Genomic DNA, 26,453 nt, shown 5'->3' with positions numbered 1-26,453 from the left:
TTCAAGGTCAGAACACATTCTCAAGACGTCACTCGACAAAAGAAAATAAGACACGTGACCTGATTTAAAGGTAAACATAGCCCTCTGAGCTCGACGCAGGTGTTCTGAGCGGAAAAATAGGAGAAGGCCGGTGAATCGAGGTACGTTTATATCTTCAGTGTGTTTGTGCCTCTCCCTTCTCCTCGGTTCTCTGTTTCAATCCAGTTCCAGCCATTCATCACAGAATTGTTACGGCACAGAATGAGGCCATTGGACAGGCATGTCTGCACCGGCTTTCCAAACGAGCATCCTGACTTCGTGTAACCCCCCCCCCCTCCCCGCCGCCTTTTCCCCTACCCCTACACTTCGTTTATATTCAAGTGAACATCGAATGCCCTCCAAAACGCCTCAGTTGAACCTGCAGCGCGTTCCAGACTAGAAACAGTTGCTGTGTTTACATCAAATCAGCTGATTCTGCAAATCCCTCTCCGTTTTTCCCTATATACTCGGTCCAGAGTCCTCGGGATATTGAAGGTCTCTATCAGACCTTCCCATGTTTTTGATAGAGTAAAACAATTTGAACTAGGCCACACAATTTTCACGCCAGCGGGAACTTGTTCAGGCCTAGCGGATCTATTGCTTCCCTCAGACTTTGCTACGTCCCGTGTGCCCGGGATTTGATCAGTTTCTGTTTCGTTTATTTCAATAGTGTGCTCATGTACTGATGAAACCGCTATCCACTACGGTGACACCGAGGGTCCATAAGTCTTCTGATCTATTGCAATTACCTTGGGCCCTTTGGACATTTGAGCTCACCCAGAAGTCTCCTGATTTCACCTCACCTTCATTTATCCCGTTAAACATTCCTCCATATTCTCACACCTCTCAATGAACCCAGGCTGGCGATAAGATTTGCATTTTCTCTTTTCCTAAAATAATAAGAAATGCTCTGCAACTAATAACATTCCCCAGCTCTGGAAGCTTCCAAAATCTATCTGTTTCCTTAATTGGGACATATTCCACATTCTCCAGAAACCTCACCCCTCAATACTCAGTAGCAGTATTGACTTCATGGACCCAAAGTAGGAAGATGGTCCGTTAAACTTCTGCTCCACTCAAGCCCCTTTTCAGGTGATCTTTAATACTTTGCAAGGTTCATCTTCAAACGTTCTGAGCACTCTGGTCAGTGAAAGCTGCTGCTTATTTACGCTGGTTGTTTCGGCTTGGAAAGAATAATGAATTATGTTATTGCACTCTGACCGGCCTTAACGAGGAGAGCCTGTGGCTTCAAGGTTGTATGATAAGTCTCTGATTGCCCAACAAGGTTATCGACTGATGTCGCCTCCCAGCATCAGCTGACTGTTACTTCACGTTGCCAATTAATCGTTCTTCCACCCTCCTGAGTAAAATTTATTTCTGTTACTCTACTTAATTTTTGCGCTGTTGAAAATATATTTAATTGTATCTTCCTTGCACATTCATTTCGGATCAGGCAATATTTTCTCTTACCCTGATCTCAGTACAGTACATGTATCAATTATTTTTGCAGGCCTTCTTCCGAGTGCTTTATTTTGTGTTTCTTGGTAATTGGAAATAGATACTTTAATTTTTAAAGAAAGTATACCGTGGCAAATTTGCTGCGAGCCTTAGCACCTCATTAGAACGTTTGCAAAGTAGATAGTAATTAATGTTTATGTAGTGTGCATAGAATATAACTTCATAACCTTCGTCAGTGTTTAGTGGCGCCTTCGAATGGTTTCGTTTTCTGCTTTATTTGAAATGAGACAGAATGCAATATCTGGAAAGATGGATTAATTGGCGCAGATATCCTGTGCATGAAGCAGCGTAGGTATGTTATTAGAAATTATTTAGACAGGGGCGCTAGTCAATGTGTTTCTTTGAGAGAACTGATTTGCCTCTGTTCCATCTGCCAGTGCTTGGTATGTCAACTATACACATAGAATCGTTTTACGCATATTACAAAGTTTGGCAAACTACCCAAAGTCCATATACAATCAGTGCCTGCGAGCGATTAGTTTGCTAAATATCGCACATTCAACCAATTAATCTCCTCAGTTTTGAAAGTTAAACAAACTATTTATTTTAAATATTGGATTTCAAGTTGACAGCCCACCATCCAGTTAAATTTATTTGTCTTCATCAAGGGTGGTTGCTTCACACTGCTAATGCTCAACACAGATGCATGATAAAATCCAGCAATTCTCAGAGATTCTAAATTCCATTCTCTTGTCATGGATTCTGGAAAATCCCAAAATTCCATTTATCTTGCATTTGGGAGTCGCCTCATCATGACTCACGCTCGTTCCAAATTGTGAAACGTAAGATCTATCAAACACCTTTTGTCACATTTACGACTAGGTTAGTTTCTTTTAATCATTGATTTTACACATTGTAGATGCTGTTCCCAACTCGGATTTGACACCAGTAAATCGTCAAAGTCTCCTGCATAATAAGTTATTCCTTGAATACCTTTAGTGTTAAGTCTCTGAAATGTTGCGGGTGCATTCCACCGTCCAAACCACATAACTTAAACTGATTTTCTCCATTGGGCGCCACGAATGCTGACATTTCTTTTGCGGTTTTCACCAAAGTTAATTCACAATATCCGTTTGCTAAATCAAGTTATGTAACGAATTTAGACTGTCCAAACATTTCAGTGCAATACTACAAATTTTTAATGGGGAACAAATCCCTCTTCCTTACGAATTTTATTATCCTGCAATCCATCGAACGTCTGTGTTGCATCGGGCTCTGACCGCCATAATATTTCATAGACTTTTCAGTTCAGAAGGAGGCCATTCGGCCAATCGAGTCTGCACCAGCTCTTGGAAAGAGCAATCTACCCAAGCCTACACTTCCACCCAATCCCCATAACCCAGTAACCCCACCCAGCACTAAGGCAATTTTGGACACGGAGGGCAATTTAACATGGCCAATCCACCTAATCTGTGCATCTTTGGACTGTGGGAGGAAACCGGAGCACACGGAGGAAACCCACGCACACACGGGGAGAACGTGCAGAATCCGAACAGACAGTGAGGAAGCCAGGAATCGAACCTGGGATCCTGGAGCTGTAAAGCAATTGTGCTAACCACTATGCTACCGCGCTGAACAACAATCACGGGATGTCAACTGATTAAGATAAAACAGAAAATGCTGGACAATCTCAGCAGGTGTGACAGCAGCCGCGAAGACACAATAGAGCAAAGTGTTCGAGTCTGTATGAATCCTTGTAAAAGCCACAGAGAACTGGTAAAAGTATGCGATTTCATAGTATCAAGAATGAGGACATTTGCAAAGTAGATATTATTTCAACTTTATGTAGATTGTGCATAGATTATAACTACATAACTTTAGTCATTGTTTAATGGCTCTTTCGAATGGTTTCCGGTTCTGCTTTATTTGAAAAGAGACAGCATGCAATATCCGGGAAAATGGATTAATTGGCCCTCATATCCTATGCATGAAGAGGCATGAGAAATTCATTACACAGGGGCGCTAGTCTATGTGTTTTTTTGAGGGAACTATTCAGCCCATGGAGTCTGCAACGGCCCTTCGAAAGAGCGTCCTGCTTAAGCCCGGCGCCTCCACCCAATCCCCGTAACTCAGTAACCCCAGCTAACCTTTTTTTGGACACTAAAGGCAATTTAGAATGGGCAATCCACATAACCTGGACAGTCAGAGGAAACTAGACCACCCGAAGGAAACCCACGCAGACACGGGAAGAACGTGCATACTCCACAGAGCCAGGAACCCATGCTGGGAATCGAACCGGGGACCCTGGAGCTGTGTAGCAACAGTGCTAACCACTGTGCTGCAGTGCTGCCCTTCATGCAGTTGTTGGGGGGGGGGGGGGTGGAGGTAAGAGCAGTGAGTTTGGATAGAGTGTTCAGGAATAACAGAATCTGGGGGTAGCGCGGTAGCACAGTCATTGCTTCACTGTGCCAGGGTCCCAGATTCAATTCGTCGGCTTGGGTCGCTAGCTGTGCAGAGTCAGCATGTTCTCCCCGTGTCTGTGTTTCCTCCGAGTGCTCCGTTATCCTCCCACAAGTTCTGCAAGACGTGCTGTTATGTGAATTAGACATTCTGAATTCTCCCGCAGTGTCCTCGAACAGGTGCCGGAGTATGGCGACTAGGGTATTTTTAGTAACATAATTGCAGTGTTAATATAAGCCTACTTGTGCCAATAATAATTTGTTTCATTTGAATAATAAGTCGCTTGAGAATCAATTGGATTACTGCCCATCTTTCTTCTGCACTGACATGAGTGTGCATCCATTTTCTCATTAACGTGCGAACCTTCACATATCGTATAGGTATACATCGAGTTCCCAAATCTGAGTTGTTTGATGAGTTTGATTTAATTTAAAATCCCCGGTTGTAGTTCTGCCTATCTCTGTGAATTACTTTTATTTACCTTTTTTCTCATTTCCTTTCATTGTCATTCAGCTCACGAAATGTAGTTCCAGATAAGTTCGTCTCACTTCTCTCATCCTGTGCTTGTGTCACTCCTTCTATTTTCTCACCCTAGTATGTTACTACAGTACATATACCTCGTGTAGTATATATACAAATGCTGTCGTTGCCACACAATCACAGAATACCCCAGGATGGTCCAATTACAATATTTCTGTTGCTCCTATTTTACCAGGCTGTAGAACGATAATAGGGTTCACAACTATCTGTATCCAGCTCTATATTTCCCTGAGATAATTAATCCCTGGCATTGGGTAATGCTTCTGCGCCTCTTTAAACATGTTTATTTTCTTGAAATCGTCCATAAGTTCACCTTTAGCAAAAATAATTATCAAACCTCTGCGTGCATACTGTTAACTTGAAACGCCTCCTTGAATATCCCATCTAAACAACAATATCTCACAATATTAATGATTGACTTTCACCTGTAAATCTTAAAATATTAATATCTTACCTCGTACTATTCTTTCAACATGAGAAGGTTGGCTGTTTCCACGCAAAATCTTCAAAACCATCAGACATTTTCTCTTCACCCTGTCGCGAATAAGTAGCATACACATTCTCAAACCTTCATTCTGTCCAATTGTTTATTGTTCCAGGTAGGAAAACCGACCATATTTTCGTCTCATCATACTGTCATTTAATATTAATGATTTAAGACTTACCAATTCAACCAGTCTGCCAGTTAAACACCAGCGTAATGATATTTATGGTCCCGTCAATTGAACGCATCTATCTTTTGTCTTATCACTTGTACACCCAGTACCTGATTTTTTATTCTGAGATGTAATCTTTTTGTAACATTCAAATACTGCTTTTAGATGACTCGTTGTTCGTCAACATCTAAATTTCGATCCCTTTCAGATTTAAAAGCCCACCCAAAATGCTTGTTTTATCTATCAACAAATCCATAGTCATCGACAACTTCAGCCGCCTCACTGTCTGACCTGACGGGTTCTTACTCCAGACGAGTCTTTCTTGTTTTGGTTTAATAAATTTAATGTACCCAATTCATTTTTTTTCAACCAAGTCGCAATTTAGTGTGTTCAATCCACCTACCTTGCACATCTTTGTTTTGTGGGACCGAAACCCACGCAAACATGGGGAGAATGTGCAATCTCCACACGGACAGTGCCCCAGATCCGGGATCGAACCTGGTACCTCGAAGCCGTGAGGCAGCAAGGCTAACCCACTGCGGCACCGTGCTGTCCCACACGAGTCTTTATCAAGAAAGTCATGAATCTTTTCAATCTTCCTTATATCCCTTGTACCGCTCACATATTCTTCTCATATTCTGAGCTGAAATCTTCTTCCGATTATCAACCACTGCTCTTTCTTGACGACCCTTTCCTCACCATCCCATTTCCTATCACTCTCATATAAGTTAATCGAAAAAAGGCTATGTTCCATGAACTACTTCTTAACCATGAACAGGTTGAGCGACGATCCTGGCTATGTTGAACATTTGTTCTTCCACGTGAGCGTTTACCACGGCCATTAATGAATGTTTAAAATATTACAAAACAATTAGATTCCGAATCGTCTAATAGTGCATTAAAGCTTTAATGTTGTTATCCAACTATCAATATTAATCAGCCTAACGTTTGTAGATTGAGGATAAGTGCATCCTGAGTATTTTGTTCCACTTCAAAATTTTAGACCCTACAGCTCTGGTCCGAACTCAGAAGTACTCAGTATCGCTTTCTTCCCTATATCCTCATCCCCAGACATTCTTTCTAATGGTGCATACACTTCGCTCGATCTAACAGCTTCTCAAATTAGTTAAACATGATCCAAATTGTTCTCATCAAAACTGCTACAGCCGCTGAGATATATTTACACCGACTCCTGTTAGGGAGGGAGTTCCCGGATTTTTTCTGCAGCGACGGTGAAGGAACGGAGATATATTTCCAAATCAGGTGATGGCGGACCTGGAGGTGAACCTGTGAGTGGTGACAATCCCATGTGTCTGCTGCTACTGACCTTCCACGTATCAGTCATGGTGTTGGAAGGTGCTGCCTATGGTATACTGTCGGGTTCCTGCAATGCAGCTTTTGTATGGTACACAGGGCTGCCACTCCTCGTCGGTCGTGGAGGGATGGAGTGCTTGTGCAAGGGGAGCAATCAAATAGAGCACTTTGTCCTGGATGTTGTTGAGGTTACTGAGTATGTCTGGAGCCCAACTCATCCACTCCAGTGGAGAGCTTTCCACTACACTCCTGACCTGTGCCTTGCAGATGGTGGACAGGCTTTTTTTTGTGTGGGGGGGGGGGGGGGTCAGGAGGTGAGTAACACGGAGGATTCCTAGATTTAGACCTGCCATGGTAGCCATAATATTAATATAGTTAGTCCAGTTCAGTTTCTGATCAATATTAACCCGCAAGATGTTGCTTGCGGGGATTAGGCGGTAGTAATGCCATTGGCTGGCAAAGGGCGATGAATAGGCCTTCTTTTGTAATAGATGGTCATTGCCTGTCACTTGTGAGACCGGAATATAACTTGCCACTTGTCAGCCCAAGCCTGGATATTGTCCAGGACTTGCTGTATTTAAGTATGGTCTGCTTCATTATATGAGGAGTCGCCAATGGTGCTGAACGTTGTGTCGTTATCCATAAACATCTCAACTGACCTTACCATGGATTGCCTCGATGCCTTTTGCACATCATGATTATTCTGCTGTGATTCTGTGATGAAGCAGCAAAAGATGGTTAGGCCGAGGACACTAACCTGAGGAACTCCTGCAGTGATGCCCTGGAGCTGAGATGATTGCCCTCCAACCACCACAACCATCTTCCTATGTGCTACATATGACTCAAACCAGTGAACAGTTTCCCCTCTTAATACCAATATCTCTTAATGATGTATGTTTCGTTGATGTCATAATCGGGAAAAAATATGCCACGATGTCAAGGAGTCTGTCTTACCGCATTCTGGCATTCAGCTGTTTTTTTCCATGTGTAAACCAAGACTGCAATGAGTTAAGGAGCTGAATAAACCTGGCCGAACACAAACTGAGCATCCGCCAGTAGGTTACTACTGTGTACGCGCCACTTCATAGCAGTGTTGATTACCCCTTATATTGCTTTGCTGATGATGGAGAGCAGACGGATGGTGCGGTAATTGGCTGATTGGATTTTCCTTGTTCCGTGTGCACAGGACACGCCTGGGAAAATTCCACATTACCGGGATCCCACTGTTTTATCTGTATTTTGGAAAGGCTTGTCTAGGAGTGAGACAGATTCTGGAGCACGTCTTCAGTACTTTTGCCAGAATGTTGTCAGGGCCCATAGACTTTACACGATCCAGTGCCTTCATCCGTTCTTTAATAACAGTTGGAGTGATTCATATTGGCATATGTGATGTTGATGACCTCCAGGAGAGTCGCTGGATCATCCACTGGACAGTTCTGGCTGAAGGCTACGATAAATACCTCAGCCTTGTCTTTTGCGCATATGTGCTGGGCTACACCATCATTGAGGATGGGGATTTTGTGGAGCCTCCTCCTTCAGTGAAGTAGTTTAGTTGTCCACCACCATACCCGGCTGGACGTGGCAAGACTGGGGAACATAGATCTGAGTTTGCCGTGGAATCGCTTAGCTTTGTCTCTTAGTTGTTGCTTATGCTGTTTGACACACTAGGAATTCTGTGCTGCAGCTTCACCAGGTTGGCACCTCAATTCGGGAATGCGTTGTGCTGCTCCAGGCATGTTCTCCTGCATTCACCATAGAACTTTGGTTCATCCCGTGGCTTGGTGGTAATGGTAGAAAGGGGGATAAGTCGCGCGTTGAGTTTACAGATGGTGGTTGAATATTATTCACCTGCTGCTGATGGCCCTCAGTGCCTCAGCAAGCCAAGTCTTCTGTTTCTAGATCTTTTCGAAGTCCATCCCATTTTGCAGGGTGGCACTTCTACACAACATGATCAAGGGCACTTTCAATCTGAAAACAGAACAAAGTCGTTACGTAGTTTGTTAAGAATGAGGTGAAGCATGTTTTCCCTCTTTTTGGTTCCCTCACTACCTGCTGCAGCTCCAGTTCAACAGCTATGTCATGTAGGACGCGGTCAACTCGGTTTCTGGTCGTGCTACCAAGCCACTCTTGGTGATTGATGTTGAAGTCCCCCACCAAGAGCATATTCTGCTTCCTTTCCACCCTCAGTATTTCCTTCAAGTGGTGTTAACCATGGAGGAATACTAATTAATCAGCTGATGGTGACAACCGCATTGTAATCAGCAGGAAGTTTCCTTGCCCATGTTTAACATTAAGCTATGAGAATTCATGGGGCGCAGCATTCATGTGCAGGACTCCCAGGGCCAATGCCTCCCGACTATATACCACTGTACCGCCTCTTCGGCTTGGCCTGTCCTTCCAGTGAGATAGGACCTACCCTAGAATGGCGATAGTAGTGTCTAGGACATTACCTGTAAGATATGATTTTATGTCAGACTATTGCGTTACTAGTTTCTGGACAATTCCCCCATTCATTGCACAAACCCCCATATATTAGGAAGGAGGACTTTGCAGGATTGCCATTTGAATTGTCATTGTCATTTCCGATGCCGAGGTTGATGCCTGGAGTTCGGTACAGTTTCATTCCATTTTTGTGTATTCGGCACGGCTGAATACAACTGAGTTGCTCACTAGGACCGTTCAGACGAAATTTAAGAATCAACTATACTGCTTTGGCCTAGAGTCACATGTCGGGCAGACCAGGTAAGGATGGCAGTTTGCCTTCCCGAAAGCATGTTAGTGCCTCAGATGGGATTTTGCGGCAATCAATCGTGATTTGATGGCCATATTGACATTTGTTCCATGGTCATCATTAGATTTTTAATTCTCGGTATTTTATTGATCTAAAATTGCAACATTTGCGTGTTTCGAACGCGGTTTTCCTGAACATTGCTCAGGTCGCTGCATCACTGCTCCAGTGACATGCCTATTATGCCGTTGCCTTCCCGATGGGCTTCTAATTTCTTGACTTGCTTGGTGCCGACATATACATGTTTACCGATCTTTAAACAACAGACGTTTGCTGCCCCTTGATGTTTGTTAGCTCTTCCAAAACCGATTCTACATCGTTATGCTACAAACAAATCTTCTATCAACGCCATGTTTTTGTTCTTTATACTTTTCATTGCGTTCTTAAATATTGAATCCCGTGATCATTCAGTCTCCAGTTTTGGCGGTCCTGCAGCTATGTCCCCGTAATGACAATTAGATCATGCATATTTACATCCATTTATGTCGTCAATTCCTTTATCTTATTGCGACAGCTGACTGCATTCAAGTGGAGTATCTTCAATCCTTTCGTAGTTAATTTTCTGAAGCAAGAGATAGAGATAAAAGAAGGAGGGGGAGGGGCGGCACATAGCACAGTGGTTAGCATTGCTGCCTACGGCGTTGAGGACCCGGGATCAAATCCCAGCTGTGGGACACGGCCCATGTGGAATTTGCACTTTCTCCCCGTGTCTACGTGGGCTTCAATCCCAAAACCCAAAGATGAGCAGGTTCGGTGGATTGGTCACTGCTAAATTGACCCTTAATTGGGAAAAAAACCACATATGCACTCTAAATTTATATGTAAAAAAAGGAGAGAGTAGCACTAAACTTTAAGGAACCAATTCCAACTGTGTGTAGGAATGGTGGATTCAACGGGTCAGCAAACGAGGCTTTATGGGTTGAACATTAAAAATAGAAAATGGACAGTCACAGTACTGGGCGTATACTATCGACCCCCACATTGTAGAAGGGAGATAGAAGAGCAAATATTCCGGCAAATCTCTAGCAGTAAGTACAAGAGGGAAATAATAGGAGAATTTAGCTATCCCGATACCAACTAGAAATTCAATAATATAGGGGAAACTGAGGGCAATAATTCATGCATTGTGTTCAGGAAAATCGTTTCAGCAAATTATTGAGAAACACAACGAGAGAAGATGCAATGCTACACCTTTGAGAAATAAGTAAGTCAAGTCGGTGAAGTGTATGGTGGTGACTATATCGGAGATAATGATCGCAATTCATGGGAAAAGACGGACACAAAGCAACAGTAAAATGCTTCAAATAGGGGAAGACAGATTCTGTAGAAACGAGAAGGGATTTGGCTGATGTGAACTAGCACCATTGGTGGAGGATAAATATGTGGAAAACCAATGGCAAGCACTAAATGAGACACCCGAAATGGACAAAATAGACAATTCCTCTCCAAAACCAATAGTTGTTCCTTTTTTTAAGAAGGGTAGCAAGGCTAATCCATGGAAGTACAGGCATGAGCCTTAAGTCAGTGGTAAGGAAATTACTGGAGAGAATTTTTCGAGACAGGATCTCCTCCCATTTGGAAGCAAGGTGTCGTATTAGCGAGAGGCAGCACGGATTTGTGAAGGGGAGGTCGTATCTGACTAACTTGATAGAGTGTTTCGAGGAGGCCACAAAGTCATTGATGCAGTTAGTGCAGTGGATGTTGTCTATGTGGACTTCAGTAAGGCCTTTGACAAGGTCCCTCATGACACACTGGTACAAAAGCTGAAGTCACACGGGATCAGAGTTGAGCTGGAAAGATGGATGCAGAACTGGCTAGGTCATAGAAGGCAGAGAGTAGCAATGGAAGGGTGCTTTCCTGATTGGAGGGCTGTGACACGTGGTGTTCCGCAGGGACCAGTGCTGGTTCCTTTGCTCTTCGTAATATATAGATGATTTGGAGGAACACGTAACTGGCCTGGAGTAAATTTGTGGACGACACAAAGGTTGGATGAATTGTGGAAAGAGATGAGTACTATCAGAGGATACAGCAGGATTTAGATCGTTTGGAGACTTGGGCGTGGAAGATGAAGTTCAATTCGGACAAATGTGAAGTGATGCATTTTGGAAGGACTAATACAGGTAGGCAATATACAGTGAATGGTAGAACCCTCAAGAGTATTGACAGTCAGAGAGATCTTGGTGTACAGTTCCACAGGTCACTGAAAGGGGCAACATAGGTGGAGAAGGTAGTCAAGATAACATACGGCATGCTTGCCTTCATTGGCTGGGGCACTGAGTTTAGCATTGGCAAGTCATGTTGCAGCTGTGCTGAACCTTAGTTAGGCCACACTTGGAGTATAGTCTTCAATTCCGGTCGCCACACTACCAGAAGAATGTGGAGGCTTTAGTGAGGGTGCAGAAGATATTTAGCAATGGGTAGAATAAACTTTGTTTCTTCTCACTGGAACAAAGAACGTTGAGGGGCGACATGATAGAGGTCGAAAGCTTATGAGGGACAGAGACAGAGTGGATAGTCAGAGGCATTTTCCCAGGGTTGAGAGGTCAATTACTAGGGGGCATAGGTTTAAGGTGCAAGGGGTAAGGTTTAGAGGAGATGTGCGAAGCAAGTTTTTTTACACAGAGGGTAGTGGGTGATTGGAACACTCTGCCGAAGGAGGTGGTGGAAGGAGGGACGATAGTGACGTTTAAGGGGCACCTTGACAAATAAATGAATAGAATGGGAATAGAGGGATACGGACCTCGGAAGTGTAGAAGATTTAAGTTTAGACGGGCAGCATGGTAGGCGCAGGCTTGGAGGGCTGAAGGTCCTATTCCTGCGCTCTCCTCTTCTTTGTCCTTTGGTACTGTCAAATCTAGATCCTCCTGGGTTTCTAGAAGGTAACATGGAAAGTTCAAACAGAAAAATAAAGCATACGATAGACATGAAGACTTAATCACAGGCAGCATGGCGGCACAGTTATTCGCACCGCTGCCTCAAGTCCCAAGTTCGATTACAGCTCAATATCACTGTCCATTTGGAGTTTGCACATTTTCCCAAAATTTCCGTGGGTTTCGCCCCCAAAGACCTGCAGGCCAGGTTAATTGGCCGCGCTAAATTGCTACTTAATTGGAAAAAAAATCTCTAAAATTACATTGATAAAAAAAAAATAAGAACTGGAGATAGCCTCGTCAAGTGCAGAACATGCAGGAGGAAGTCAAAAATGAAGTAAGATAATTTAAGATAGGGCATGAAAGAAACATGAGCAAGGAGAGTTAAGAAAATCCAAACATATTTAGTCAATCTGTTAATGGTATCAGGTTAATTAAAGAAAAGTTTGGACTTGTCAGAGATGAAGACGGGAACTTGCATCCAGATGCACCGGATGTGGAAGTATTTTAAATGAATATTTTGTCTCCCTGTTTACAAAGGAAGTGGATCATGCAGATATATTAGTCCAGGAGGAACACTGCGAGATACTGGATTGGATAATCATAAAGAAAGATGAAGTAGAAGAATTGAAATTCGTAAAGTTGATATTTTGCTGGGGCTAGATGGATTGTTACTGAGGCGACTGAAGGACACCAGGGAAGAGATAGCAGACGCTCTGACTTTCCATCCCCACTAGACACACGGGAGGTCATGCAGAAGTGACCGTGGTACCATTGTTTAAAAACCATTGTTTATAATCTTCAAAACAACATAGATGGATTGTTGGAGTGGGTCATAAATATGGAAGTGGAATATAACACAGAGAAGTGTGAGGTCATGCATTTAGAGGTCAAATAGAACATAGAACAGAACGATACAGCGCAGTACAGGTCCTTCGGCCCACGATGTTGCACCAACATGGGAAGTCAAAATCTAAAGGCCATCTAACCTACACTATGCCATTATCATCCATATGCTTATCCACTAAACTTTTAAATGCCCTCAATGTTGGCGAGTGCACTACTGTTGCAGGTAGGGCATTCCACGGCCTCACCACTCTTTGCGTAAAAAACCTACCTCTGACCTCTGTCCTATATCTATTACCCCTCAATTTATGGCTATGTCCCCTCGTGCTAGCCACCTCCATCCGCGGGAGAAGGCTCTCACTGTCCACCCTATCTAACCCTCTGATCATTTTGTATGCCTTTATTAAGTCACCTCTTAACCTTCTTCTCTCTAACGAAAACAACCTCAAGTCCATCAGCCTTTTCTCATAAGATTTTCCCTCCATACCAGGCAACATCCTGGTAAATATCCTCTGCACCCATTCCAAAGCTTCCACGTCCTTCCTATAATGAGGCGACCAGAACTGTACGCAATACTCCAAATGCGGCCGTACCAGAGTTTTGTACAGCTGCAACATGACTTCTTGGCTCCAGAACTCAAACCCTCTACCAATAAAGGCCAACACACCATAGGCCTTCTTCACAACCTTATCAACCTGGGTGGCAACATTCAGGGCTCTATGTACATGGGCACCGAGATCCCTCTGCTCATCCACACTTCCAAGAGTTTTACCATTAGCCAAATAGTCCGCATTCCTGTTATTCTTTCCAAATTGAATCACCTCACACTTCTCTACATTAAACTCCATTTGCCACCTCTCAGCCCAGCTCTGCAGCTTATCTATGTCCCTCTGTAACCTGCAACATCCTTCCACACTGTCTACATCTCCTCCGACTTCAGTGTCGTCTGCAAATTTACTCACCCAACCTTCTGTGCCGTCCTCTAGGTCATTTATAAAAATGACAAACAGCAACGGGCCCAGAACAGATCCTTGTGGTACGCCACTCGTAACTGAACTCCATTCTGAACATTTGGCCATCAACCACCATCCTCTGTCTGCTTTTAACTAGCCAATTTCTGATCCACATCTCTAAATCACCCTCAATCCCCAGCCTCCGTATTTTCTGCAATAGCCGACCGTGGGGAACCTTATCAAACGCTTTACTGAAATCCATATACACCACATCAACTACTCTACCCTCGTCTACCTGTGCAGTCACCTTCTCAAAGTACTCGATAAAGTTTGTGAGGCATGACCTACGCTTCACAAAACCATGCTGTCTATCCATAATCATATTATTCCTATCTAGATGATTATAAATCGTATCTCTTATAATCCTCTCCAAGACTTTACCCACAACAGATGTGAGGCTCACCGGCCTATTGTTACCAGGGTTATCTCTACTCCGCTTCTTGAACAAAGGGACCAAATTTGCTATCCTCCAGTCCTCTGGCACTATTCCTGTAGCCAATGATGACATAAAAATCAAAGCCAAAGGCTCAGTAATCTCTTCCCTGGCTTCCCAGTGAAACCTAGGATAAATCCCATCAGGCCCCGGGGACTTATCTATTTTCACCTTGTCCAGAATTGCCAACACTTCTTGCCTACGCACCTCAATGCCATCTATTCTAATAGCCTGGGTCTCAGCATTCTCCTCCAGAACATTATCTTTTTCCTGAGTGAATACTGACGAAAAGTATTCATTTAGTATCTCGCTTATCTCCTCAGCCTCCACACACAACATCCCACCACTGTCCTTGACTGGCCTTACTCTTACCCTAGTCATTCTTTTATTCCTGACATACCTATAGAAAGCTTTTGGGTTTTCCTTGATCCTACATGCCAAAGACTTCTCATGTCCCCTCCTTGCTCGTCTTAGCTCTCTCTTTAGATCCTTCCTCGCTTTCTTGTAACTATCAAGCGCCCCAACTGAAACTTCACGCCTCATCTTCACATAGGCCTCCTTCTTCCTCTTAACAAGAGATTCCACTTCTTTGGTAAACCACGGTTCCCTCGCTCTACCCCTTCCTCCCTGCCTGACTGGTACATACTTATCAAGAACACGCAATAGCTGTTCCTTGAACAAGCTCCACATATCCAGTGTGCCCAACCCTTGGAGCCTACTTCTCCAACCTACACATCCTAAGTCATGTCTGATGGCATCATAATTGCCCTTCCCCCAGCTATAACTCTTGCCCTGCGGGGTATACTTATCCCTTTCCATCACTAACGTCAAGATCACCGATTTGTGGTCACTGTCTCCAAAGTGGTCACCTACCTCCAGATCTAACACCTGGCCTGGTTCATTACCCAAAACCAAATCCAATGTGGCCTCGCCTCTTGTTGGCCTGTAAACATATTGTGTCAGGAAACCCTCCTGTACAAATTGTACAAAGAACGACCCATCTAATGTACTCGAACTATTATTTTCCAGTCAATATTTGGAAAGTTAAAGTCTCCCATAACAACTACCCTGTTACTTTCGCACTTTTCCAGAATCATCTTCGCCATCTTTTCCTCTACATCCCTAGAACTATTAGGTGGCCTATAGAAAACTCCCAACAGGGTGACCTCTCCTTTCCTGTTTCTATCCTCAGCCCATACTACCTCGGAAGAAGAGTCCCCATCTAGCATCCTTTCAGCCACCGTAATACTGTCCTTGACTAGCAGCGCCACACCTCCCCCGCTTTTGCCCCCTTCTCTGAGCTTACTAAAACGCCTAAACCCCGGAACTTGCAACAACCATTCCTGTCCCTGCTCTATCCATGTCTCTGAAATGGCCACAACATCGAAGTCCCAGGTACCAACCCATGCTGCCAGTTCCCCTAGTTGAAGAAAATACACATTAAACGAGAATATGCTAAGATGGGTAAATGAAGTGAGAGATCTTGGCGTACACCCAGATTCCTACAGGTAGCAGTTCAAATAGACAAGGTTGTTAAGAAAGCATATGGAATGATCTCTATCATTGGTAGAGGTACAAAATAAACATAAAGGTAAGACAATAACGTTGGAATTCTCCAAACCACTGGTGAGGCCACAGCTGGAATGTTGTATTCAGTTCTGTTCGCCACATTACTTGGAAGGATGGTATTGTTCTGGAGAGACTGCAGAGGAGATATACAAGAATGTTACCAGCGGGCGAAATTGTGGTTACTAGGAGAGATTGGTTAGGTTGTGGTTATTTTCCTTGAAACAAATAAGGCTGAACGGTGACTTAATAGAGGTTTACAAAATTAAGAGGTGAATAGGTAGGTTGGCCAGGATAAAATTGTTTCATATTTGTTGAATTCTAGAACCAGGGGAGATAGATTCAAGATACGAGACGGAAGGTATAGAGGAACCCTGAATAAAACGGTTTTTGCACTGGGGGTAGTGGGAGTCTGGAATTCGCTGCCCGTGTTGGTGGTGGAGGCAGTGAAGATACCTGTATCTGAACCTTAATGCTCTATCTTACAGGGTAATGTGTCAGATGTAGAAAGGTAGGAATTAAAAGGACAAGTCCCCTGGCTGGTAAGATGGGCTAAATGGCTACCGCCTGTGCTGTAACCTTTCTGTGATTCCTGTGATTCCATGAACTTCTTACCTGCAGCCCAGATCCTAAATTTGTATATTCTGCTTTTATCTGCACTTCCATTGTACATTTCGTTATTGATACCATAGTCTCATCAATTTGTCAGATATTCCATCGACTGATCTTTGTGGAGTTTGCAATTTCTCCCGTGACTGCGCAAGTTTCCTCACACTGTTCAAAGTTGTGCAGCTTATGTGGATTTCTATGCTGATTTGCCCCTTAGTGCCCAGACGATTAGGTGCGGTTAAGGGGATAGAGTGGAATTAAGGGAGCTTAAATAGTGTATTTATTCCAAGGTCCGGTGAAGATTCGATGGGCAACATGACCTCATTCTCCACTGTAGGGATTACATTCTATGATACCATTTGGTTACAGGATCGTGTTTGTGAAACACATCCTACTCTTCCCGTTCCCACTTTACCCAATATTTGTGCCTCTGTCAAATGCGCGAAATACCTTCTGTCCCACGCCAATCATTGAGCAGCACGATTAACTGACCATCAGTAAAAAAAAGTCACAATCTGTTGTATTGCTGAATGAGGGCGAAATCATCAGTACTATCTCTGTGCACTTATTCTCCTGCAAATCACTGTCGTGCAGAGGAGTTGCTGACGGAGCGCGGTCATCTGCATGCATTATTAATGAGGAAGTGCTACATTGTTGGAAGTGCATTGCTGAGAGAGCGCCACTTCGTCATAATGACGATAGCTATCCACATCCAGCATTGTGGAGAAACCAAAGCATTGGAGATAACGAAAACAATACGGTGCAGTGGTACGCTGCCTTTGAAGCAATTGGCAAGCGAACCACTCTGTGAACAATAGGTACTGTGCTGGCAGATGTGCAGTAGTGAGAGATCTCTGACAAACTGGTGCTGCATTTATGAGGGAACAATAGAGGCTGGATGCGCCACGTTACAGCTGAAATGCCCTTGTTATCTTATCGCGTTATGAACAATCAAAACGTAAGTAATTATTGGAGAATAAATGTAGTGCTTCCCCATCTGTACATATTATTTTTCACTCAGTGCAATTACATATAATGTGTGCTTTTAGGCCTCGCTGTGCGCAGTTTCATGCAGCACTTTATGTTACACCGACTATTATTCCAGCGATGTTCAATGGTGTTACAGTTTTGTTTGCCGTTGTGCGGTGTCATAGTCTATAATGTGAATGTTTCCGCGTCTGCTTCCGATATTTTCAATGCGCTGATACTAGTTTTTTATGTTCTTCAATTGTATTAAGCATTTCAGTGGCTGATGACAAGTTCATCATCGCTGGACTTGGGCAAGACGCGAGCCTTCCTTCAAGAGACTGGCCCCATTCCTGAGACAGCGGTTGCAGTTTCTCTCATTGTACCAAGGAGGTCTAAAAAGGGCTTAATTTATCCCTATCACGACACGTGAAAGGCAAGTGCGCATAAGCCGTCACTGAGTTACTCAAGGCAGCAATTTGATTAGTTTTGGAAAATAGGTACGTCGATTGCACAGAAGCTGACGCTGATGCACAGTCCGAAACAGGAGTGCATAACCTGTCTAATCCTCTTTGGGTGCATTGTAAATATCCAGGAGCCTGGGAGAATAAAGACAAATATATATCTTTCACCGCTTGAGACTGTCGTTCTGAGAGCGAAATGTGCAGACGCTCGAAAATTCCCTCATTAGCAGTGTGTCGGTCGGACAGGAAGAAAACGTCTGAGGGGAGCGAGGAGAGTGAGAGAGCGATAAAGCTATAAAGAAAGAGAGAGATAGAGAAGAAAGGAGACTTACAGTTGATTTTATAATGTCTTTCGTTTCACTTTCAGGGTTATTGGCCGGAATATCCAGAGTAAACTATTCGACTTCACTGAATAATATTCTTCAGAATAAAGGCTGTTCCTGAATAAATACCGGTCAAATCCAGAGAAACGAAGCAGGGAAGAGAGAAACCATGGACAGTTTGCATTTTATGGCGTTTATCCTCCTATGCTTTACGTGTAAGTATCCACATTATTTTACAGAAACGGTATTTCTTTGATTCCAATGTTGACATCATTGTTGAAATCAACATTGGTTGATATGATTTTCATATTTTCTCGATAATTATAGAAGTATGAGGGGGGGGGGATTTTATTGAAACTTACTGGATACTGTGAGGCCTGGATGGAGTGGACTTGGAGAGGATGTTTCGACTTGTAGAAAACACTAGAGCAGACGTCACGATATCTGACTAAGAGGACGATCCTTCAATGCACAGATGAGGAAACTTTTCTTCAGCCAGAGGGTGGTGAATGTGTGGAGCACTTTGCAGCAGAAGGCTGTAGATCCACATCAGTGAGTGTCTTTAAGACAGAGATAGATCGGTTTTCGATTAATACGGTTCTTGATTAAAAATAGAAGCCATGGTTGGATGGCAGAGCAGAGTCGGTGGGCCGAGTGGCCTAGTTCTGCTCCTGTGTCTTATGGTCTTAAAGTCTTTTTCATTTTAGGGATGTCGGAGTCGTTAGTTAGGCCACCATTTCTTGCCCTTCCCAGTTTGCTCTTTATGCTGGTGATGAACTGCTTTCTTGAGACACTGGAGTTTCTGAGGTGTCGGCACATCCACAGTACTGTACGGGAGGGTGTTCCAGCATCTTCACCCAATTAATATGAAGGAACTGCAATATAATTTCACGTCGGGTGGTGAGTGACATGGAGAGCAACCACCAGGCGGTAGGTTTCACACGTACCAATTGCTCTAGGTCTTGGTAGTCGAAGGTTTGTCAGGCGCTACATTGACGTACATTAGCAAGTTTTTGCAGTGCATCTTGGGGATTGTATAGACAGGTGGCACAGTTTGTCGATTTTTGAGCGGGGGGGGGGGTGGTCAGAAGGTGAGTTACTCGCCGTATAATACTGAAGATTTGACCTGCTCTGGTGGTCACAGTATTAACATGGCTAGTACATTTCAGTTTTAGATCAATGGTAACCGCCAGGATTTCGATGGCGTGGGATTCAGCGAAGGCACTGCCATTGAATGGCAAGGATGGCGGCTAATTCCTCCCCTGCAGGAGATGGCCATTGCCTGGCACTTGTGTGGCGCGAAAGTAAATTACCACTTTTCAGCCCAAAAAATATATTGTGCAGAGTTTGCTACATTTGAACATGGACAACGTTATCTTCAATGGAGTCACAAATGATGCTGAATGGTGCGCAGTCATCTGCGAACATCCCCACTTCTGACCCTATGATGGAAGGTAGGTCATCTATCAAAAAGCTGAAGATGGTTCGGCTGAAGACACAACCCCTAGGAATTCCTGAAGTGATGTCCTCCAGTCACCATAATCATTTCCCCCTGTGCCAGGTATGACTTAATCGAGGGGCGATATTACCCTCTGACTCCCATTGACCACTTTAGCTAGGACTCCTTCGTACCATACGCTGTGAAATGTTGCTTGATGTTAACTGCAGTCACTCTGACCTCAGCACTTGCATTCACATATTTTGTCCATGTTAAAACCAATGCTGGAATTAGGTCAGAATTCGCATGACCTGAATTGGGCTGAACCCAAATGAGCTCTCGTGAACAAGTTATTGCTGAGTAGGTGCTGCTTTATGCACTATTGCTAACTCCTTTCATCACTTTGCTGCCAATTGGCAGCAGACTAGGACGGTGGCAATTGGTTAGTGTGGGATCTGTCCTGTTTCTGTACTTCACACATCTGGGCAGTTTCACACAGTCCCTTGACGTTGCAGCTGCACTGTAGAAGCTTGGCTAGGCGTGTGGCAGCTTCTGGAGCACAATGTCTTCAGTACTGTTTACTGACTATTGTCAGGGCCCATGTCCTTTGTAATATTCAGTGCCTTGCGATCAGGTGGAGTGAATCATATTGGCTGAAGACTGACAGAGTGAGACTTGTGATGCTGGGGACACTGAGGAAAGAGACATGGAGCATCCACTAGGAACTCCTGGCTGAACACTGTTGTGAATGATTCAGCTTTGTCGTTTGTAGAGTTTTGCTCCACCATCACGAGGAATGCGGCATTTGTGGTGCCTCATAATCCAGAGAGTTTGTAAATGCCCACCCCAATTCACAGCTGAATGTGGCAGGACCGTGGAGCTTATATTTGATGGATTGGTTTTGGAATCGCCTAGATCAGTCTATTACTTGATGTCTTGATGATTGGCACATTGGCATCCCTCTGTTGTAGCTTCACAATGTCGACACTTCGTTTTTAGGTCTTCCTTGTTTTGCTCCTGGCATGCTCTTCTACACTTTCATTGAAACATGGTTGATCCCCCGGCTTGCTGGTAATGCAAGAGTGGTGAATTGATCAGGCCAGATTGTGGCTGAGTACAAGTCTGCTTCTACCGGTGCCACACAGCGCCCCACCGACACCCACTCTGGATTTGCTTGATCTGTTCAAAGTATATCCCATACAGCACTGTTGCAATGCCACAACACGATGGAAGGTATCCTCAATGTGAAGACGGTACATTTTCGCCACAAGGACTCTGCGATGGTAACGTCCAAAGATGCATTCCTGGACAGATTCTTCTCTGGTAGGTTCGTTGGTGACGGTGAGGTCATTGAAGAGGACATGATAAGTGCATTGCTGAGTATGTGCCGCTTGATGCACCCAGATATTAAGAAGGAAGATTTTGCAGGGTCATGAGTGCAAGCTAGATAGCAATATAATCGAAGATAGGAAGAGTGTTTTTCAATATACAAAAGGTAAGAGAGAGGCAAAATTAGACATTGGACCACTGGAAAATGTGGCTGGAGAAGTAATTATAGGAAACACTGAAATGGCAGAGGAACTGATTAGTTACTTTACATCGGTCGTCACGCTGGAAGACACCAGTGGAGTGCCGGAGCTCCAGGAGAATCAGGGGGAAGAGGTGAGTCCATTGACCATCGCGAAGGAGAATGTTCTGGGGAGACTGAAAGGTGTGAAGGTGGATAACTCAACTGGACCGGATGAACTACACTCCAGGGTTGAAAAATACATAGCTGAGGAGATTGTGGAGGTATTGGTGGTGATCATTCAAGAAACACTGGAGACAGGAAGGATCCCGGAAGACATGACAGTTGACAGGGAAGTGGGTAATGTCACACCGCTGCTTAAGAAGGGATGGAGCTAGAAGACGGGAAATTACAGGCCTGTTAGTCTAACTTCGGTCGTTGGTAATATTTGAGAGTCCATTATTAAAGATGAGATTACGGAGCACTTTGAAGTGAATGATAAAGTAGGACTCAGTCAGCACGGCATTGTCTAGGGAAAGTCTTTCTGACAAATCAGTTAGAGTTGTTTGAGAAATTAATACGGACGTCAGACAAAGGAGAGCCAGTGGACGTGATTTACTTAGATTCCCGGAAGGCCTTTGAAAAGGTGCAGAATAGGAGGCTTAAATAAGCTAAGAACCCATGGTGTTAAGGTTAAGACGCTGGCATGGATTGAGGATTGGCTGACTGGCAGCAGGTGGAGTGTAGGGGTAAAGCGGTCTTTTTCAGGCTCGTAGCCGGCCTGCCTCAGGAATCGGTGCTGGGACCAGAATGTTTCACAATGTTTATTAATGATCTGGAAGAAGGAACTGTAGGCACTGTTGCTAAGTTTGCAGATGATACAAAGACCTGTCGAGGGACAGATAGCATTGTGAAGCAGGCGGGCTGCAGAAGCACTTGGACAGGCTTGGAGAGTGGGCAAAGAAGTGGCACATGGAATACAATGTGGAATAGTATAAGCTTATGCACTTTGGAAAGATATATGGCGGCATAGGCTATTTTCTAAATGGGAAGATACTTAGGAAATCAGAAGAACAAAGGGACTTGGATCTCCTTGTTCAGGATTCTCTTAAAGTTAACTTTCAGGAAGGAAAATGCAATGTTAGCATTCATGTTGAGAAGGCTAGAATACAAGATCAGATACGTACTTCTGAGGCTATATGAGGTTCTTGTCTGAACCTATTTGGAGTATTGTGAGCAGTTTTGGGCCCCGTATCTAAAGAAGGATCTCCTGGCCTTGGAATGGATCCAGAGCAGGTTCACAAGAATGATCCCAAGAATGAAGAACTTCTCATATGAGGAACGGTTGGGGACACCGGGACTGCACTCTTTGGAGGTTAGAAGGTTGAGGGGGGAATCTTATTGAAACTTACTGGATACTACCAGTCGTGGATAGAATGGACGTGGAGAGGATGTTTCCACTTGTAGAAGAAACTAAAACCAAAGGACACTACCTGAGACTAAAGGGACGATCCTTTAAAACTGAGATGAGAGGAATTTATTTTGGCAGGCGGTGGTGAATCTGTGCAACTCTTTGCCACAGGAAGCTGTGGAGGCCACATCACTGAGACTGATATAGATTGTTTTTTGATCAATATGGGGATCACGGTTTATGGGGCTAAGGCAGGAGAATGGGGATGATAAAAATATCAGACATGATTGAATGATAGGGGCTGGTTTAGCTCACTGAGCTAAAATCGCTGGCTTTTAAAGCAGACCAAGCACGCCAGCAGCACGGTTCGATTCCCGTACCAGGCTCCGCGGACAGGCGCCGGGATGTGGCGACTAGGAGCTTTTCACAGTAACTTCATTGAAGCCTACTCGTGACAATAAGTGATTTTCATTTTTCATTTTCATGATGGCGCAGACTGGATGGACCGAATTGCCAAACTCTGCTCCTGTGTCTTATGTACCCCAGGTTTTATGGCCTTCTAGTCTTAGGTGTTGGTCTGTCCAGCTTGCTCGGCCATATGGGTATGGGTCTGGATTTACATGTTACGTGTAGGCCTGACCGGGTAGTGGTGGCAGATTTCATTCTCGAAAGAGTATTCGTGATGCCGATGGGTTTCGTGGTCATCCTTAGATTTTTACATCCAGCTATTTTATTGAGTTTAATTTCCATTACTTTCCGTGGCGGGATTCGAATCAGGGTTCGGAGAATATTACACTAGTTCAGCGGCAATTCCATTCCCAGAGCCCCTCATTCACGATTTTGTTGGTCGAATATTTGGATTCTTGATCGCAAAGCCTTGATTGTACTTGAAGCAGAATTGACCGCAGTGTTGATGACTTCGAGGATACCGAACGTCTAAACCTTTAGACCCCAAAATGGTGATTAGTATTTCTTCTTATTTATTTCATTTATTCTATTGAAACATGATAAAATAGTACATTATTCAGCACATGAATGAAATAAATACCACAATGTACAGCACGTAAATGGTCGAAAATTAGTAGGAAGAATTGCAAACTTATAAATCCCTACCTATTTTAAGAAATGTAATTCAATATTTAAGGTATTTCAAGCTTCCGGTCAAATACTTGTGTCATTTCTATGTTCCTATTATCTTGATTTTAAACTTTTTATATTAACTAGCTATGTTTCAATTTTATGATTAGTTTTTTTCCGACAACGCTGTGGACTTGGAAGAAGTGTTAAATTAGAAAAATACAGTTTTCCGATGAGGGGACACGACAATGTCGGAGGTGTAAATTTGGAGTGCACACCCTCAGCTTGGCGTCAATCATCACGTAGCATTACATAATTCACATGCAGGACAACGCATCGAAAGTCATGGCCAATAGTAATGTTCTACAGATCATCACGTGATTGTTGCAATTTAAGGTGTTTCTGTTGGCGGTTGTGAAACCCATTATTTCCCCACATTAGAGTAACAACTACACTTCAGACATATTCTTCGCTGTGTGTAAAGTACTTGAGGACTTCCAAATCTGTGAAATATCTCACATAAATGTGATGTCCTTCATTCGTTCGTTTTAACTGTTCTCATCTTAGATAATCAATGTACATCTCCTCTTAAGTCCTGACAGTGGGTCACATTTATTCTCTATTTTACAGACCAAAAACTTTCTGTGGCCAGTGTCAGTGAAATGAGCAATGTCATCCAACTTGGAATGATGGAAAGCTCTGCAGCTTATATCTTCATTCAGAGTGATGAATCCGATCAGATTGCAATAGAAAGCATCAAACATAATAGAGAAAACAACACATTTGATGATGTTTGGCGCAATGCAGAAGATAAAATGAATTGCACAATACCTCGTGGCCTTAGAAAGGAATACATGCTAGCAATTTACGCCTATACTGCTAAATACCCTGTGGGCAACCCATTCAATAAAATATTCAATGACGAAGTTAGAGAATATGGAGCCACTGACGAAATCTATGCGAAGAATTTCAAATTCAAAAGTTTTCAGTACCTGCTCACTGTTGCCCTGCAGAAACTGAAAGATGAGTCTACAAAATCAGCAGTGTTGACTTACAGAGGGATAAGAATGGAGGCTGAGGGCGCGGAGGGATCTGAGATGCGATTTGGATCCTTTGCTTCTACCTCGTTTAGTAAATATGTTGCACTTCACTTCATTAACAAAACAAGCGAATCTAACACCTTATTCACGATACGCACACTGTACGGTGCTAACATCACGCAGTGTTCCCGTTTTCCAGGCCAGAAGGAGGTTCTGATCCCACCTTACGAGGTGTTTCGAGTGGGAAAGAGCTCTTCCAGGACATATGGCATGAATATTTTTCTCATGGGGCAGAGGAAGCATGGAGTCCGAATGAAACTGGAAAAGGGCAAAGACGGTGGAGTAATGGTGGTGCCCTGTAAGGGGAATTATATTTCGGCTTCGAGGGTACTGTGGATTCTGGCGGTGCTCACGTCCATCACCATGTAGTTTCGTAGTTGGTCGTGAGATTTTAGATGGCTGTTGTCCTAGATTCCCATCTCCGTGTAAAGTATTGCTGAATTATTGGAAAAAATCACAGCTGTTCCAAAGTTGTCCTCAACTCTCCTCTTCCACAATCCTCTGGACTCCTCGGTATTTTCAAAACTTTTCTAACTCAACAATTAACGAATAATGGAAACTATAGTATAAAAAGATTATTTTCACAGTTGATTTGTTGTAACAGAGAGCACACTGACCGGACGGAGCAGTTTCAATTGTATTTTTAAAATGGGGATGGAATAAGCACTTGAGCGGGTAAATTTCAAAAATGGAGGCAAGGAACAGAATTTGGGACTTAACAAGATACCACAGAGCCGGTAAAGGTACAGCAGTTCGTAATGTCTATGGTCCCAACTGCCTCATAGTTTATTGATGAAAATAATTCACACAATTAAATCAAAATGGATCTGCAGTTTTCAATCGAGACATATTTCATTAATTTCCCAAATAAGACTGAAGCCACGTTTGGTGATATTTGATCGACACTTCTGAATCAACAGGTTACATTGTTCTTAAGCATCCGATTCAAATATCCTTTCCGAAGGCAATGATAATCAGTGATTAATGGCTCCAGAATGAATAGAATAAAGCATCAATGATCCCTGGGAAATCAAGGGTAAATAATATAAATCACACGTTTGTTTGTTCTTCTCAGCTGCAAAAACCGATATTTTACGCAGTGGTCAGACACATGGGGAGAGTATGATCCATTATTCAGGACGATATTTCCCAATGCTGCTCATGTTCAGTTCGTCTGCGACGGGAGGTCAAGTTCGCCTTATCTCCCGATTTAACTCAGGACATTATTTCACTGAATGTTTCGGCCTCTGCCTTCATAGAATCACTCAATTGAATTGTGAACAAAAATTGTGTCTACTATACAACTGGACCATCGATGAAGAAACTCAAGAATCGAGTTTGATACGACATATCTGGAAAAGCTATCACTACCGTTGTGGTACCCAGACCAGACCCCAATTTATATTAGGAGACGCTATTTCAATTTGTAAACTGCGAGGAAAGGATACTTTTCTCAAGGAGAGATTACTTTAAAAACTAAATTTAGAGTACACAATATGTTTTTTACAACTAACGGGGTGGCCAATCCACCTACACTGCACATCATTTTGGTTGTGGGGATGAGACTAGCGCAGGCACTGGGAGAATGTTCAAGCT

At 43.5% G+C, this 26,453-nt stretch overlaps 1 protein-coding gene across 1 annotated transcript; it reads left to right on the top strand.

The window, feature by feature from the left end:
• LOC119966870 (erythroblast NAD(P)(+)--arginine ADP-ribosyltransferase-like) lies at positions 1-25,697 on the top strand. Its single transcript, XM_038798834.1, has 3 exons — positions 1-140; positions 18,369-18,539; positions 24,388-25,697. Exons 2-3 carry the CDS (start codon positions 18,494-18,496, stop codon positions 25,224-25,226), a joined length of 885 nt encoding a protein of 294 aa, XP_038654762.1. The 5' UTR covers positions 1-140; positions 18,369-18,493; the 3' UTR covers positions 25,227-25,697.
• The last annotated feature ends 756 nt before the right edge of the window (positions 25,698-26,453 follow it).

This window comes from Scyliorhinus canicula, chromosome 6, assembly GCF_902713615.1.
Source record: "Scyliorhinus canicula chromosome 6, sScyCan1.1, whole genome shotgun sequence".
Classification (NCBI taxonomy): domain Eukaryota; kingdom Metazoa; phylum Chordata; class Chondrichthyes; order Carcharhiniformes; family Scyliorhinidae; genus Scyliorhinus; species Scyliorhinus canicula.
The sequence above is the reverse complement of the archived record's forward strand: the minus strand, read 5'-3'. Positions and strand labels throughout refer to the sequence as shown.

Excerpts from the sequence above, each read along its gene's own strand:
- LOC119966870 (XM_038798834.1), top strand. The coding sequence starts at position 18,494 with ATGGACAGTTTGCATTTTATGGCGTTTATCCTCCTATGCTTTACGT. Across the intron at positions 18,540-24,387 it reads TATCCTCCTATGCTTTACGT|ACCAAAAACTTTCTGTGGCC; the intron begins GTAAGTATCCAC and ends TCTATTTTACAG.